At 37.2% G+C, this 16,921-nt stretch overlaps 1 protein-coding gene across 3 annotated transcripts in view; it reads right to left on the bottom strand.

The window, feature by feature from the left end:
* Positions 1–16,921, bottom strand: part of igf2bp3 (insulin-like growth factor 2 mRNA binding protein 3) — a 118,041-nt gene that overhangs the window by 11,708 nt on the left and 89,412 nt on the right. For 2 of the 3 annotated variants that reach the window (XM_048606584.1, XM_048606577.1), the window contains exon 10: positions 14,951–15,061. In XM_048606584.1, the coding sequence (XP_048462541.1) occupies positions 14,951–15,061 (111 nt within the window). Of the gene's footprint in view, positions 1–6,706; positions 6,773–14,950; positions 15,062–16,921 lie in introns of all 3 variants that reach the window. The other variant, XM_048606571.1, reaches the window with a different exon arrangement.

The following is a 16,921-nucleotide window of genomic DNA, read 5'->3' as shown; positions in this document are numbered from 1 at the left end:
TCCAATACATTTTAGTTTGGTAGACAGACTTACTCCTCTTCATTCCCAGGTTGATAATCAAAGCCCAATTAAGGATAATCTCACTCAGCAACTTTTGTATATGTCTCACTGTCAATACAGATAGCCCTCTTGACAGTGGAGTCATTGGTAGACGACATGGTTCGGCATGCTTGCCTTCATTGGTCAGTACACTGCATACAGGATTTAGGGTGTCATGTTGCAGCTGTGCAAAACATTGCCGAAGCTAGTTTTAGAATACTGCGTACAATTCTGGTTGCCCTTTTATAGGAAAGTTGATGTTAAACTGGAGAGTGCAGAAAAGATTTACCAGGATGCTGCTGGGATTGGAGAGTTTGAATTACAGGGAGAGGCTAAATAGGCTGAGGCATTCCTCCCCCCATCCCTGCCATGAGCATCAAAGGCTGAGGGGTGACCTGACAGAAGTTTATAAAATCATGAGCAGCATGGATAAGGTGAATGACCAAGGTCTTTTTGCTAGGATGGGGGAGCCCATAACTAGAGGGCATAGGTTTAAAGCCAGAGGGCCAAGAAAAAATAAAAGGACATGATGGGGTAACTTTTTCCAGGCAGAGGGTGGTGTGTGCATAGGACAAAGCTGCCAGAGGAAGTGGTGGAGGTGGGTACAATTACAATTACATCATTTAAAAAAGGTACCTGAATAGGAAGGATTTTGGGGAAATGGGCCAAATGCTGGCAAATAGGACTACGTCAGATCAGGATGCGTGGTCAGCATGGACGAGTTGGATTGAAGGGTCTGTTTCCAGGCTGTCTCACTATGAGAAGTAGCATTATCTACCCCTCAGTCTGCTCATAGACTGAAACTCTGATTCAATATATGACATGCCTGGAGGAGATGGACACATCAGTTTTTCTCTTGCTGATCATAAGGCTGTAGCTGACATGTATTGCAAGAAAGTCCATACTACGGTATATGTCCAGCTCTGGCCTGGCATATAAAGGCGCAAAATCATCAGGAAACAGTAAATCATGAAATACTGCATGTTATTGGAGGCCTTGGTCTTTGTCTGGAGCTCTCAGATTGTGCAGCTATTTATCAGGTTTCAATGCAATGATCATCACCATAGAAGGCACAGTGCCTATCAGAGAAAAGCAAGTTGAAAAGGTTAGTACACAGTAGAGTTCGATGCCATTGGTGGGTGGGAATGGGTCAGAAGTCTATCATCCAGAATCTGCACGAGCATACATTCAGGAAACTGTCAAGCCATCATGAAGAATTTCAGAAGGCAGACAAATATCTTCATTCTGTTTCTAATGTTCAATTGGCTAACTGTTCCCAAGATAGTTGGTCACTCCAACATGTGGTGTAGAGGTCTTGCTCTATTCATGATATTTCTCCTGCAGCCAACTGAAAATTCTGACACTTTCAAAAACTATTCAGATTTTCCAGCAACAGGATCCTCCTCATTAGCGTTAGGAATGAGGAGGGTGATCTTACTGAAACATATATGGGTCTCAGCAGGGTTGACAGGGCAGATGTTGAGAAAATGTTTTTACCAGCAGCAAATCCTAGCTGTGGAACAGTTACAGAACAAGACTCATTTAAAATGGAAAGGCAAGGAAATTTCTTCTCTGAGAGGATAGGGTATGTCTGAAATTCTCTAATCCTGAGAGTTGTGGAGGCTTGATCACAAAGTAATTAAGGAGGCAGTAGACAGATTTTTGAGATATTGGGGAGTTAAGGGCTATGAGGAGCTGATACAAAAAAAAGAGGGTAGGTCATCCATGATCCCAGTGAATGATGGGGCATGCTCAAGAGTCCAAATGTCCCACTCCTGCTCCTATTTTCTATTATTTTATTTTCTACACTAAGCAGTTTAAACATTTTGATTCTGAAGCTGTTTGCAGTGCAGAAGGGGTGCTGTTCAGCATCTGCACATTTGGCTCTCTGAAAGAGCCAATTCATTTTATTCCATTCTCCTACTTTTGCCACGCTATCCTGCGTGTTCTTTTTTGAATATTTCAATTGAACCTGCCTCCACGACCATAGTCTCAGGCAGCGCATTCCCAACCTTAATCTCTGACTGCATGAAAGTGTTTCTCATGTTGCTTTTAACTATTTTACCAATTACTTTAAACCTCTGTGCCTTCGTATTCTTGATCCCTTCACAAGCGGGAACAGCTTCTCTCTATCCACTCTATCCAGATCCCCTTGAATACCTCAAATCTCCACTCCATTTTCTTTTCTCCAAGGAAAATCATCTGAACTTTTGCAACCCAAGTGAAATTGCTCCAGGGATGAGGAACTTGTGTAGATCTTTGCACTCTATCCAAGGTCTGGACATCCTTCCTAAAATGTGACACCCAGACAAGGTGCAGTACTCCAGCTGAAGCCAAACTAGCATTTCATACAAATTAAATATTACCAATCTATTTTTGAATTCTGTGTCCTGATTAATAAAGCCTAGGATACCGTATGCTCTATCTATGGTTCTCAACTTGCTCTGTCATCTTCAATGGCTTAAGCACATATAGACCCAGGTCAGAACATTGAGAAACAATAAAACACTTCATATTTCTCCACATTGATTTTCATCTGTCAGCTGTTCACTCATTTCATCAGACGGTGTCGTATTGAATTTTTTACACCAGCCTCTTCACAATTCCATATCATTTGCAAGCTTTGACATTATGTAGAGGACACAAAGATTCACATCATTGATATGCATCAAGCAAAGCAAGGACCCCAAAAGTCTTTGGAAACTCTACTCAATCTTCTTCCAGCCAAAAAAACAAAATCAACAACTGTTTTTTCCTGTCACTCAGATAATTGTTGCTTTTTATTCCATGAACTATGACTTGGCCCACAAGCTCACCATGTGGCACAGTACTAAACATTTTTTGGAAGTCCATGTACACTACATTATCCACATTGCTCTCATTTTATTACCTCTTCAAGCAAAAACACACCAGCAAATTAGTTAAACATTACCTTCGTACATGTTGACCTAAGTAACTATTAATTTTGTCCTGAACTATTGCTTCCCACCACATTACACTAGCTAGCAGTCAGTCAATCACTTGGAATAAGGCTGTAAAATTTACAGTTCTTCTTTCCCCTGACACCATTCCAATGCTAATTTTTAAAGACTGAAAAATTATGACCGATGCCTACAAAATTTCCACTCTTACTTCCTTCAATATCTTTGGAAGCACTTCAGCTGGTCCTGATGCCTTAATTTCACTTAAATATTGACAGTTTAATACTTCTTCCTTGTTGATCCTAAACCCTGCTAATGTCCAAATTACTACTTTTTCTCCATTGTCTAATTTAGATCTTCTCCCTTAGCAAAGGCGGATGCTAAGCATTCATTTGATACCTCAATTACAGCCTCTGCCTCCAAGCATAAATCCTATTTTTGGTCCCTAGTTCACCTTACTACTGCTCTTTCCATTAGCCTTTTTCTTTTTACACTTACGGAAGACTTTGGGGATTTGTTTTACATTGGCTGTCAGTCACTTTTCATTCTTACCTTTTGTTTCTGCTCTTATTTCCGTTCTGCCTTCCCCCTCAGCCTCCTATATTTAGCCAGGTTCTCAATTATATTTTTTAATGAAGAGTCTGGTGAAGATTCTGATTGTGACAGAGAGGAGCAAGATTGGCCTATGATTGTTGAAAGATTAGCAAGTTCCCTTCTTCTTGTACAGGAGGCATATTTGTTTCATGCAGGAAGGTTCCTTGCTCCCCACAAAAAAAAAATCAGTGCACCTCTTGACCAGACACTGACCCCCAACTTTCTAGGTCTCAGGTGGAATAGCAACAGCTCCTGGAATTTCTCCACTTGACAGAACTGATTGCGCTTATTATTTCCATCAACATAGTAGAAACTAGTCACATATTGTACAGTGACAAAAAAAAATGGATAAGACCAATTGAGGATGTGTTTAAAGTGCTCTGCCCTTTCTGCAATTGGAGCATTTTCTGTAAAGTGTTAATTTGTCAGCATCAAGTCTGGTGGCAAACTAGTACTCTAGAATTTGTAAACATATTTTAAGAGCATTTTGAAGTCTATTTCACTGCAAATGACTGAGGTTTGTATTCTCAGATGGGTTTAAAAGATCCTATAGCACTATTCAATTAGTGCAGCGATTTCTCTCAATGTCTTCATTAACATTTATCCCTAAATAGAAACCATCAGAAACAAATCATTTGACCATTAACTTGCTGATGTTGCGAGACCGGCTGTTGCATTGTCTTGTAAATTAGACATATTTCACTTCCATAATGCTATATTGATGCCTCAGGATGTCTGCCTCAAAGCACCATGTTAAAAAACAAGATTCTTTCCACTCCTCCTTGGATATTTCTTTAAAAAGAAAAAAGGTAAAAGGAAAGAAATGCAAAATTGTAACCAACCAAACTAAATTCTAGCTCAGAAATAAAAACAAAGTTCTGGAAAAGCTCAGCAGGACTGACAGCATCTGTGAAGAAAAAAAAAGTTAACGTTTTGGGTCCAGTGAGCCCTCCTCAGAACGGAGAACAGTCACCAAGCCCGAAATGTTAACTTTTTACCCCTCACAGATGCTGCCAGACCTGCCGAGCTTTTCCAGCAACTTTGTTTTTGTTCCCGATTTACAGCATCCGCAGTTCTTTCGGTTTTTATTTTGGTTTAGATTCTAGCTCCATGTGCAAGTGAGGTAGGTGAAAAAAAATTTAAATAAATAAATAAATAAATAAATAAAAAAAAAAGGACAACGTTTTTGAAATTCAGGGTTATATTTTGGGAAAACTCTCCCATAAAGGTGGTTTCAAATGGAAAAACATTTTCATTTTGGAGAAACTTGGAAAATTAAATACGGAAGAAAATGAATAGTTAAAACTTGAGTAGACATTTAACCAGACATTGATGCAGCAGGTACATGTTATTAAAAAGATCCTGGCCTCCAATTTCATATTGGTATGATTGTTTACGTGAAATAAATGATCATATCCCAATGTGATCATTAACCTTACACCTTTTAAATACTTGCACCATTTCTACACAAAGTAATCCAAGAAAGTCCAAAGTTTGACTGAATACAGCAGCTGCACTAATTTAAAGAACAGTAATATTACCAACAAAAACTGATTACGGTTCAAGAAATGAATTTGGAGTTAGTGACAAACATGCCTTCACATTTTTAAAAATGTAGCTTTGAGATTCTTTCAGAAATTCTAGAGATCTCATCCAAAACCCCACTTACGCTCTTCAGGCTTTCAACAGCAGACAACCCTATTGTCTACGATTTAAATCATACTGAAGAATCAGGTTATTTATTTTGAACTTGCTGCCTTACACTCCAATTGGAGTGAATTGTAATGATCATACAGCTCACGAAATAATCTGATAAAACATAGACCTTTCCCCTGCAATGTTTTTGATTGATTGACAACTCAAGATACTTGGTTAAGACTGCTTTAAACAACACAGTAGCAACTATAATCAAAGTCAGTTTGTGTGACCAATACAAGTTACTGTTTTCCAATTAATTCTTGAAGTCTTAATTGTAAAACCTTATGCGCGAGTATCCTTTAATGTAATCTAGAAATGCATCAGCTGAATGGTCCAAAAGCTGTAGCAATCCACAAAAGGCATCATCATAAGTGAACTAATGTGATGTTGCCTACTTTGGGTTCTTCAAAGTAAAATAGAAGAAAAATGTTGTTGGCTCATTCATTACATGCAGGTATAAAATTGATGCACTGATGATGCACATTTTTACATGCACAAATCAGCATACCATGCTCAAAGGATTAAACAAAATACTGAGTTACCAATCTTCAGAATTTGCTGTTCAATCTGTGTCATTCTGGTGTTTGTTTTTATACATTTCACCACTATTTTAACATTTTAGATTTTCACACTATTGTCAAAGTAGCCACAGAATATCAAGTCTGGGGACTAAGAGGAAGTGTATTTTAACTATGGTAATAATTGATAACATGGTGCTAATTAATCACTTGACCTTACATTTAATGACAAATTATGGAGTTTCATTCTTTCCAAATGGTAAATACTTCAGTTTGTTTTAAAAAGAAAAACATCTTGTTTTTACTCTTGATTTGCTTTTCTCTCTCTATCCAACTTCTTTTTCTATTCCTCTTTGAGCAATTGTTTAGACCCTGAATCACCTTTCAAACTGTTCTTTGTTAATTTCTCAATGTTTAAATTTGTGGTTAAACACTATTCATCCTACTGTTCACTGAGATCTCATGCCCTGTCTCTCAGTTGGTGACTTTTACGTCCAGCAAGTTACAATGCAAACAAAACAGCTGAAAAGGTGCAAAAACATTCCACCAGTAAGATGGCACTCTCCAGAATCTGGCTAACTATGTTTGCTTACCCCTACCCAGTCATTAACATCTAACAATCAGATAAAAATCAGGTCAGATTTTCTTTTGCATTTTGCATGTTGTTATAGGATAATCTTATCATGACCAATACAATTAGATCAATTAGGGTTACCAAAGCAAGGCTGTGCAGGTTAAACATAAAAGACATGTGAATGTCAATCTTTCTCCCTTCAACACCACATCTTCAGTAAAGCTATTACACCAAAATCAGTTCCATTTATGCAGCTTATTTTTAATTTTATGAGAAGATAATTTCATTTTTACTACATCTTCAGCAGGAAAGCAGGTCAGGCAAATGGTGCTGTGCATACCAGACTAAAAATAGTCACTTACAGCTAGTTGCTGGCCCCCTGAAGCAATGCTCGATACCTCATACACATCACAGAAATTTGGATAGCTCTAAATCAAAGAAAATTGGCATTTATGTAACTTCAGTTTCTGCTCAGAATTTCAGTTCATCTTTCTATTGCAGATGCCATATGGAGAACAGCGAAGATATAAACAGAAACATTACGCGTTCGCATTCATCATAAAAAAGGTGAACAGCCAAAATGGAACAGAAAGTACAACAATGTATGGACATTATGTAATTTGTATACATATACAGTACATGTTGCATTTTATAGGAGAAAGTAGATAATAAGAAACAAAACAGATAATGGGGTAGCTGTATCTGTAAAGTACAGATAAATGAAGTGTTGATTTTGAAAATGGTTTCATGCTTTCAAAATCATCTACCTAATGACAAAATTAACCAGTTCAAATAAACAAACACTTGTACAAAAAAAATTAAGAACATTCTTTCCCCAAAATCATGGAATTTTAAGTAATTAGGTGAAGTTTGATTAGTATGGCTGAAAAGGGCATTTATTACAAAAAAAAACTTTGCTAAGCTAATGTCAATATATTGGAGATTAAGCAATCTTCTAAACAAAAAAATCACTGAAAATTAAGATATGTAGTTCTATTCTAGTTATTTAAAGGTAAATTGCTTGTTTTAAATAAAAAGCTAAGGTTCTTTTTCATGCAAGAACAATCTAGTCTCAAAAAGGTGAAAATGAGTACCATCAAAATCAGTAGAAACTCCCCAAAAGGTGATGATTTTTTCAACCTAGGAGTGTCACCAACTTCTAGCACAATGGTTTTCAGCTGGCACAAATTATACAAACTCAAGTTGTGAGAAAAATATTCAGTGCTCAAAATTCCACATTTGCTGTAAATTGGCAGACAAACGTGCTGATTAAAGTTCAACCATGCTGAAAATCCAGGTCACCAACTTTGGTGGTTCAGATACCTGAGGTATACTGCATACCATATAAACTCTTTAATTAGAGATGCTTCATTATCAGAATAATGACCAGCATTAACAACTTGCAGGTGGTAAATTGCAGTTAGTATCGAACCAAATCCAGGTAGAAGTTTCCTTTACCACAAAGCAAAATGCAATCACATGCTGCTGATACAAAACCATACGCTGCATTATTCACATATACTGAGCACAAACCACGGCTCTATCAGTACAGATGTTAAAATGTTGAATGGAATCTCAACTACAGTGCAGCACTGTAGGATATTAAACGCAATTAAGTTTCAAAATGAGTAATTGAGCTTTAAAGCTAACGTTTACTTAGTCTATGAAACTTCAGGAGTTGTGTAACAAATTTGGAGAGAGTAAAATAATGACTGCATAAGAAACTTTTCATATTAACAGCTTTTAATATATTAAATAACACTAGATTATTCTTACAATTAATATTTACATTTCTTTGCAAGGTTGTATATATGACTATAGCTCTCAAAATTCCCCATTTATCAGAATAAAGAAGGGCAAAGAAAGCAGAAAACTACCTATCAAGAGAAAAGACAACTAGTTTTATTTAGTGGTTTCACTCAAATATAAGAAAAGTCAACTAGAATGTTGAATATGTTGTATGCCATGAAACCCTGCACTTGAATGCTTCTCATGTCAATCCAATACACATTTTTAATGTCGTCAGGAATTGTGTGAATTATGGTTTATTCATAAAAGTATAACAAAAACTGACATATAATACATTTAGATAATGAGTTAGATAACTGAAGAACATTACAAAATTACTGTTGAAAAGTCAAGAATTAGGTGATTATGTAGGAAGCTAAATTTCAAGAAGTGCTTCTAGATAATTTTAGGGCATGATTGCTTGAAGGAGTCATCAAATAAGCCATACATTAAATTACCATGCGAGTGATTAAGATTTGCCAATCAAATAACAACACTCAAATGAATCAATGGAGCAGCAACCAGATGTTGCCATAGCCGAAATCAATCACTTCAATTGTGTTAATAGATGGTGCATAGCATAAATTACTGGTTCAACCACCAAAATACAACAAAGGTCTATAAAAGGATATCTAATGCATGGAATGTAATATTGTAGCACTGATTTAGTTTGGAGGCAGGGATTAGTGACGAGAGTGGTGGGTGAAATAAATCACAATAAAGTTGTGTAAATTTTGATTAGTGAACCAGACCAAAAACAAGTGGTGCCAATGAGCTTCGTTCACATCACAATTTGCAAGATACCAAACTACTAATAGCATGCAAAGACGACCAGGTTTAGTCCATGATGTAAAAATCAGCCAAGGGCACTGTAATAGTACAAACCAAAATTTAGTAAAAAAAAACTGAGGCTGTATTTAGAAAGCTTTTGACTTTGTTACAGGGTCAAGAGAAGCTCAATCTGAATCAATGTGCTGATATGGACATCTGGTCCAACATCATAAATCCAAATGAAGAGGGTTAGTAAGCCCAAATAATTCAAATAACAGGATAGCAAGCACAAGTGAAAATATTTAGTTCAGGCCACAGAGTAGGTACAGTGAAACTTTAGAAAGATTATTGGTGAACGTCTAAGTGACCTGAAGAAAAAACATCCTCTCGGGATGAATGGGCGACAAAATGGTTTACTGTCAACTTACCATAAGCACACAGAAGTACAGACAGCAGCTTGGTCATGAAAGCTGGTTTAACTAACAAATTGTTAAATTTAGCAATACTGTATTTCTCAAAGTTATTTTAACATTTAATTTGGCCTTTAAAAAACAATTCATACGTTAAAACAAACACACAGGTAAATGTTAAATTGTCATGAAACAGCAGAAGGCAACTCCAAGAGTGTGTGTTTCTAGAGTGCATTGTGATCCTGGACTACCATATCTGCAAAAAACGGCTATAGCTGAGGGAACACTGGATCAGTTGTTGAGCCAGAGTCCGAGTCTAGACACTGTGGGCCTCGATGAGGGCCTGAGCAACCATGATTCTTTGATCTGCCAGAATTCTCAAGAACTGTAAGGTAACATCTGACCTTGCTTTTTCAAAAAAATTGAAAGACAGGAAATAGACTACTAATTTCCTAGCACAAGTAGAAAAATATATTAGGGACATACTGGGCACTTTGTTGAATCAAAAATCACATTTGACAAATTTGTTCAGACTTGATCTAAAGTATTAGAGAGTTTTAGTTCTAAAAGTGTTCTTAGAGAATTTGAAATCATAGGACTCAGTTTATGTAATATATTAGCACAAATTGCTGAATGGACAGACAGGACAGTTCAGGTTGGCAAGCTTGTAGAGTACCATGAGGATCAGCAACTGGGTCTCACCTATTTATCTTCCACATTAATGAATTTGATAAACTTACTTTAGTGAAACATAAACTTTGCTGCAGATACAAAGTTAGGTAACAAATTAAGCTTCGAGGATGCAACAATGCTGTGAAAAGATAGAGGGCTGGATGAGTGAACAAAATAATGCAGATGGAATAAAGTTGCAAGTGCAAAACTTATGAATGGTTAGAGATTAGGACATGCATTCAGGAGTGACCAGGATGTCCTTATACTGGGAATATTAACATACAGATATAAGAAGCAATTAGGAAGGCAAGTTGCCCTTACTTTTGTTACAAAGGAACCGTTATTAGAGAAAAAAAAAACAATTCTTACTGTAACCACAAAGGGCATAAGCAAGGTTACTCAAAAGCACCGAGAAGATTTGGTCTTGCTACATAAAGAAAAATATACTTTCCCTGCAAGATGTGCAATGAAGGTTCACGATCTGGATCCTGGAAGGAGAGTACTATCCCCAGGAAGATAGGTGGAACAGACTGGGTCTATATTCCATAGGAGTTTAAGTTATTACCAGATGATCTCATTGAAACAGAATTCTTGAGCATCTTGACAGGGCAGAGAAAGGTTTCTCCTGGCTGGAGAATCTGGAAAACAGGATCAGTCTCTGGCTTAAAAGGGTAAGCCATTCCAAATAGGGAGGAAGGGAATTTCTTCATTCAAAAAAAAAAGGTTGTGAACCTTTGGAATTTTCTACTCAAAGAGCAGTGAATGATCAGTCACTGCATACATTCAAAACAGAGGTTAATAGACTGTTGAGCATTAAGATATTCAAAGATTGTGCAGAAGGTTAAAATTAGGTAAAAAGGTCACCTATTTGTTGAATAGCAAAACAAGCTTAAGGGATCAAATGGTCCAACACCAGCTCCAGCTCCATTTTCATGCTGTGCATTCTACATAGTGGGGAGAAAAAAATTGCCATTTGTTTCTTTTAAGTACGTACCCTAGTAATCGCCATGGTCACCATTTTAACTAAGTGGATTCAGACTGTAAGATCTGAGACAACAGCATTAATAGTCAAGTAGGTACTAAATAATTTGGGTATACACTACAGAACCTGAATTAGGCATAAGCCACCAGAAAATTTTTAAAATTGAAATGTTTCTGAAAAAAAATGGGTTTGTAATAATGGTGGCATATATGTTGATGGCAACTAAAGATCATAAAATTGCACAAGTGAATCAGAATGGGAAGGAGCTCATAGGAACAAAGCTTCTGTTAAAGAAAGCATTTAAAGCTAGGTAGCAAAATATTTCTCAAGCAGGAGATAAAATACCAATTGGTTGTAGGTAGGCATGGGTAAGTATGATGTTTGTGTTTACATCCAGTTAAACAGAGGGGCAATACAAGGAAGTCACATGAATTGCACTAAACAGACTATCAAGGATCATGCATGCATCCAAAAACACACTAAGCCCTAAATGTCTCACCAACAGATGACCTAAGTATTTAGGAAGTCCCAACTGCTCAAGGTTTCCCAAAGTGGGATTGGGACGCCAATTGGAGTCATGCCCAAGTTACAGCCACTGCAGAGTTCTGTACTGTTACATCCAGTTCCCTTCAGCTTCTTTCGCAGATCTTCTCTCCCTGTCCCCTGTTTACACTGGTCTTCTCCCCAGTACCCTCCTGGCAGTTCCTCATTCTGTTCTCAGTGCTCATTGAGGGATCACAACAAGTTTAAGGTTCAAAATTGGGTCACAGTGGGGGCGCTGTGCAGAAGTTTGGAAGGTCTACTCCAGAAAATGATCACAATAGCAGCAGCTGTGGTCACAGCTTAGAATGAAAGGATGGGTGTCGCGCAAGAGAAGTGGCTTGTCCAAGAAGTAATGAAAGGCATTTGTGTAGGTTCAGGAAATCAAATACCAGAGCTCTCCAAAAAAATTGGTGTGCTGGAAATCCAGGAGGGAGATAATGGCTCACAAGAAATGGTCCTGAGCAGCACTCCAGAAACAAACAGGCTATCTGGTGTCGAACAGCAGTGAAAAGGCAGAAAACCCAATAAGTAAAATGAAGTGGCAGGAGATTCCTTAGTCAGAAAAGGAAATCTCACTTTATAACGAATACCAGGAGTGTTTAATGGTTTGTTACCTACTTAGCTCCATGGTAAATAGCCTCTTGGATCAGTAAAAGCATTTCTTTCAAGAAAGCAAGAGTATTTAATTTGGAAAGGTAAGGTGTCACATGTCAGCACAGGCTTGGTGGGCAAAAGGTCCTGTTCCTGTGCTGCTGTATTGTTCTTTGTTCTTCATTCTACAAATCAAAGTGCTATGGTCAAGATTAGAACCAGCATCTTAGAGGTATGTTTGTTATCTTTTACTGGGAGTTCAAGAAAATACACACAAGAGATTGGTAGACTCCAAGTTACGTTGCTTTCCGTATGCTGAATAGTAGCATGTACACCTGTAACCTTTTATATAAAAAAACCAAACACCTACCAAAAGAAATTGTTAAACGCTTGTCAAACATTAGTCATATTATACAAATGCACCATGTGAACTTGTCATACTACACTACGACTGCCAAGTGCAAGAAAACATTAATCAACCCCATTTTGTTTTTCCTAGCTCTTTAAGCGGCTTTGGTGCATGCTCCAATTCTACTTTGTTGCTTCCCAAATGACTGCAAATTTTGAATTCAACTTGGGAAAAATACCAAAGTTAGTTTAATAATTTCCCATTTGCATATATATTGTGTGAAGATGTAACATGATGTTCTGTCATATAATTTGGCTTCATCAGATTACACTTAATCACCTGCTGTGTGTGCAGCATGTGGAAGATAGTCTAGTATATCAAGATTATATTCACTGCAATTGTAAATTGTGATCACGCCGTATTGTAAACTAATATCCAAGTATTCTACTTTTAAAAGTTTCTACATTAAAATTCTACCTTCAGGTGAATTAAATCAACATGCTTACAATTACTTTGAGCAACCAAATTTCAAACAAAGTTTTAAACAAAGTTTTAAACAAAAAAACAAATATGTTTCAGTGATGAACTATTCCTGTCGGTTAGATGTATGCAGCTACATAGTAGGAGGAATACAACTGGCCTCTAGCACTTTTGTTAAAGTAAATCAGTCTAGATTCCTCCTCTTGATCACCATCTTTCCAGGTTTATCTGAAGTAAATTATGGATCATTAAGGAATGGATAAAGAAATTTGCTCATCAGATATTCAGCAAGTGGCTTATCCTGGAAGACTGCTTTAAAGACATGTTCATTTTCAATACATTCTCCATATTACAACTGAAACATCACCTTCAGCATATTTTTAAATTTTGAACTCCTATGCCTCCTTCTCCACAATTCTACAAATAGAAAACTGTTTTGCAGTTGCCCTTTTATCCCATTGCCACTTATGGGAAGTTGCCGGCATAGGCAACTGCTTCATTTACTGATAAAACAAATAAAGTTGCTAAACTTCAAACGTGACTGCCCTGATAAAATGACAAATGCCACACAGTCATTGATGTACAGCACGGAAACAGACCCTTCAGTCCAACTCATCCATGCCGACCAGATATCCTATATAAATCTAATCCCACTTGCCAGCGTTTGGCCCATATCCCTCTAAACCCTTCCTATTCATATACCCATCCAGATGCCTTTCAAATGTTCCAATTGTACCAGCCTGCACCACCTCTGGCAGTTCATTCCATACACGCAAGACACTCTGCATGAAAGTTGCCCCTCGGGTGCCTTTTAAATCTGACCCCTCTCACCTTAAACCTATGCCCTTTAGTTTTGGACTACCCCACCACGGGGGAAAAAAAGACCTTGGTCTATTTACCCTATCCATGCACCTTGTGATGTTATAAACCTTTCTAAGGTCACCAGTTAGCCTCCAGGCAAGATAGCCCCAGCCTTATAGCTCAAACCCTGGCAACATGCTCATAAATCTTTTCGGAATCTTTTCAAGTTGCACAACATCCTTCCTATAGCAGCAAGATCAGAAAAACACGAATATCTGTCCATACTCCATAGCAACAACAGAACTGCATTAATGAACACGTACATCTAAATACACAGAAGCTTTATAGTTAGATTAAAAGGATAACAGAACTTTCACCTGTTTCTATATTTCTCCATAAATGATTCATTGGGAATATACATGTAGCAAATGCACTTTTACTTGTAATTTGATATGTATATGAATCTCAAACCTATTAAGTATCTTAATCTAACCCAAAATGCATTATTAAAATCATTTCAATACCTCAAAAACAAACATTGATGACTTACCCCAGGTCATTTAAGGCTTGGATATTTTCTTAGGCTCATGCATTTCTCGTTTGTAATTCTATTTAGTATACAAGGCAAAAAAAAAAAGTCCCAGCAATAAACTGCAAATTTATTTGCACTGGCTTGAACGCTAACACTCAAAACGAGATGAAATACACAGGCAATTAAAAGCACCACAAAGATATTAATTTCTTCAGGGCTTTGCAGTTCAGGTGAATTAAGTCTTACAAGGGCACTGCTACTCATCATTTCAAACAGTAACAGTAACAAGAACAGAACAGAATCAGGCCCAACAGGTTAATGTTAACTCTTACTGGTTACGAATATTTATCCCCCAGATGCCCTTCATTACTGTTCAGGGAATGACAATGAATACCAATTACATCAAATATAACAACGTTAAGAATTCTAGACATTAGACAGCCAATAGTTCTTTAAATTGATCAATTTAACCAACACCATATGGGTAAATGTACCTTCCAGAAATGAAGATTTTCCAGCAATGCAGTAATGTATTTACCACTAAAGTAAAGGCAACAGCATGAGCCCAAATCACTGAATCATCCAGAAAGCTGTGAAAACTTGAGCGACATCTGAAAAGTTTAACATTATTCAAATATATTAAGCAATGGCCTATGAAAAATGCCTTGGGCATCTTTAAGCACTTACCCCAAATGGGGTGTAAGCAGGAGGCACAGAAGGCGGTGGCAGTACAGGTGAAGATTGAGGAAACAAGCCTAGGGCTTTCAGGTTTAGGCCAGGGATTAAATGTGCTTGAAGCTGCAAAATTTAAAAAAAAAAAAAAAAAGTGTTATTGCATAAAAGCTTTAACCAAAACCATTGTAAATTTGCTTTTCTTAAAACATCACAGGATTTGTGAAAGAACACAAGCATCAATTAAATTCTTGATCTTCTTCAGTGATGATAACTAGCATTTATAAATCACCTTTCACGTAGAAAATGAGAGCCACAAAACATATTGCCATTTTTGAATTAAAGGTCAATGGATCTCAACATCAAGTCTACCCAGATACCGTCAGATCATGTACTGAGAATCCAGTGTATTCAGAATTATGCACTTGATGTAATGAACAGCTATTTTTGATTTTATAACATTTCATTGCTATACATTAATGCAGAATTTGCTTGCAATGGTGGCACTATTTTCCTTTAGGCAGCTAGTTCTGTCTTGACAAGGTAGGACAGAAAGTATTCACTTTCTTGCAAGTACTGAAAAGTACACACAATAAAGGATTCTGAATAATTATCAGCATTAAAATTAGGCTCAACCACTAGTAACAATCAAAACATAATCTAAGGACTTCCTCAACATACTGGAACTGCTACTGGATCAGGATTGTTTGGTAAACTAAACATACTCAAATTTTGTACAGTAATAGATTCCAAAAAAAGTCTTAACTAGATCTATCAAGATGGTAAAAGGCAAGCTTAATACCACTCTTCCTGCCTTAGAGAACACAGTTGCTGTTGGCCAACTGCATCCATATTAACAATGAGTGTTCACGAACAGCTGAAAATGCTGTTAGAACATGAAAGGTCAGAACTGGAAACTTTTTTTGGGGAAGAAGCAGTGACAATAAGGAGAGAAATGGAAGATGGAACAAAAAAAAAAAAAAAAAAATTTAGAAGCAGAAATTCAATTTTGGGGACCTATTTTATCAGAGCTTGAGACTTTGCCTTTAGCTGGGTGCAATAGGGAATCAAGGTTGTACACCACAGGAATCTTCAGAAAAAAGGACAGATGAGGGGAAAAGGGGTGCAGTAACAATGTTGAAAATAATGTCTTAAATTAAATATTGAGGGGGTCTAGATAGTGTGTTTAATGGAGCAATATAGAAAGCTCACTTGTCTCCAAGTGTCAAATCTGGACAGCAAAAGTAGAAAATTCACTTAGTTAATTGCATGGATACTTCTTATTCACACAATGGTTGCGGCATGAAATGGCCATTCATCCCTTAGTGTTAGTGTTAATTTTGGCTCTCTGAAGGAGCAATTCACCTCGCAAAACTCCCCTGCATTCTCTCCAGTGCTAAGCATATTCTTCTCGTACATTCAAGGCATTCGTGAGGAATTGGATAATCATTTGAGCCTGCTTCCACCACACTTGGAGTGTACTACAGATATAAACATTCACTACGTGGAAGACATCTTCCCCACGTCACTATCTTGTTTTTTTTGCTAATTACCTTAAAAATCAGTGTCCTCTGGTTTCCAATCATTCTACCAAATGGAAACAATAATTCTGCCAGCTACTCTGTCCACATCCCCAAGATTTTGAATACTTTTGTCAAATCTCCTATCATTTTCTCTTCTCCAAGGAGAACAGTCGATACTTTGCCAATCTTCCTACATAACTAGAGTTCCTCACCCTTGGAACTATTTTGGTCAATCTCATCTGCATTCACTCTAATACCTTCACATATTGCTAAAGCATGGCACTCAGAACAGGATGTAAAGCTTCAGTTCAGGCAATAATGGTGTACTATATAGATTTAAACAATTTCCTTGCTATTGGATTCTACCCTTCTACTAAGAAAAGCCCAAGATGCTTATGGTTTATTAAACATACTCTCAAACCTCCTGCCATCTTGCATGACTCAGTCACACATACACTGAGAT

The sequence above is a fragment of the Rhincodon typus genome, chromosome 2 (genome assembly GCF_021869965.1).
Source record: "Rhincodon typus isolate 14 chromosome 2, sRhiTyp1.1, whole genome shotgun sequence".
Taxonomy (NCBI): Eukaryota; Metazoa; Chordata; class Chondrichthyes; order Orectolobiformes; family Rhincodontidae; genus Rhincodon; species Rhincodon typus.
This window is presented reverse-complemented; position numbering and strand designations above follow the sequence as displayed.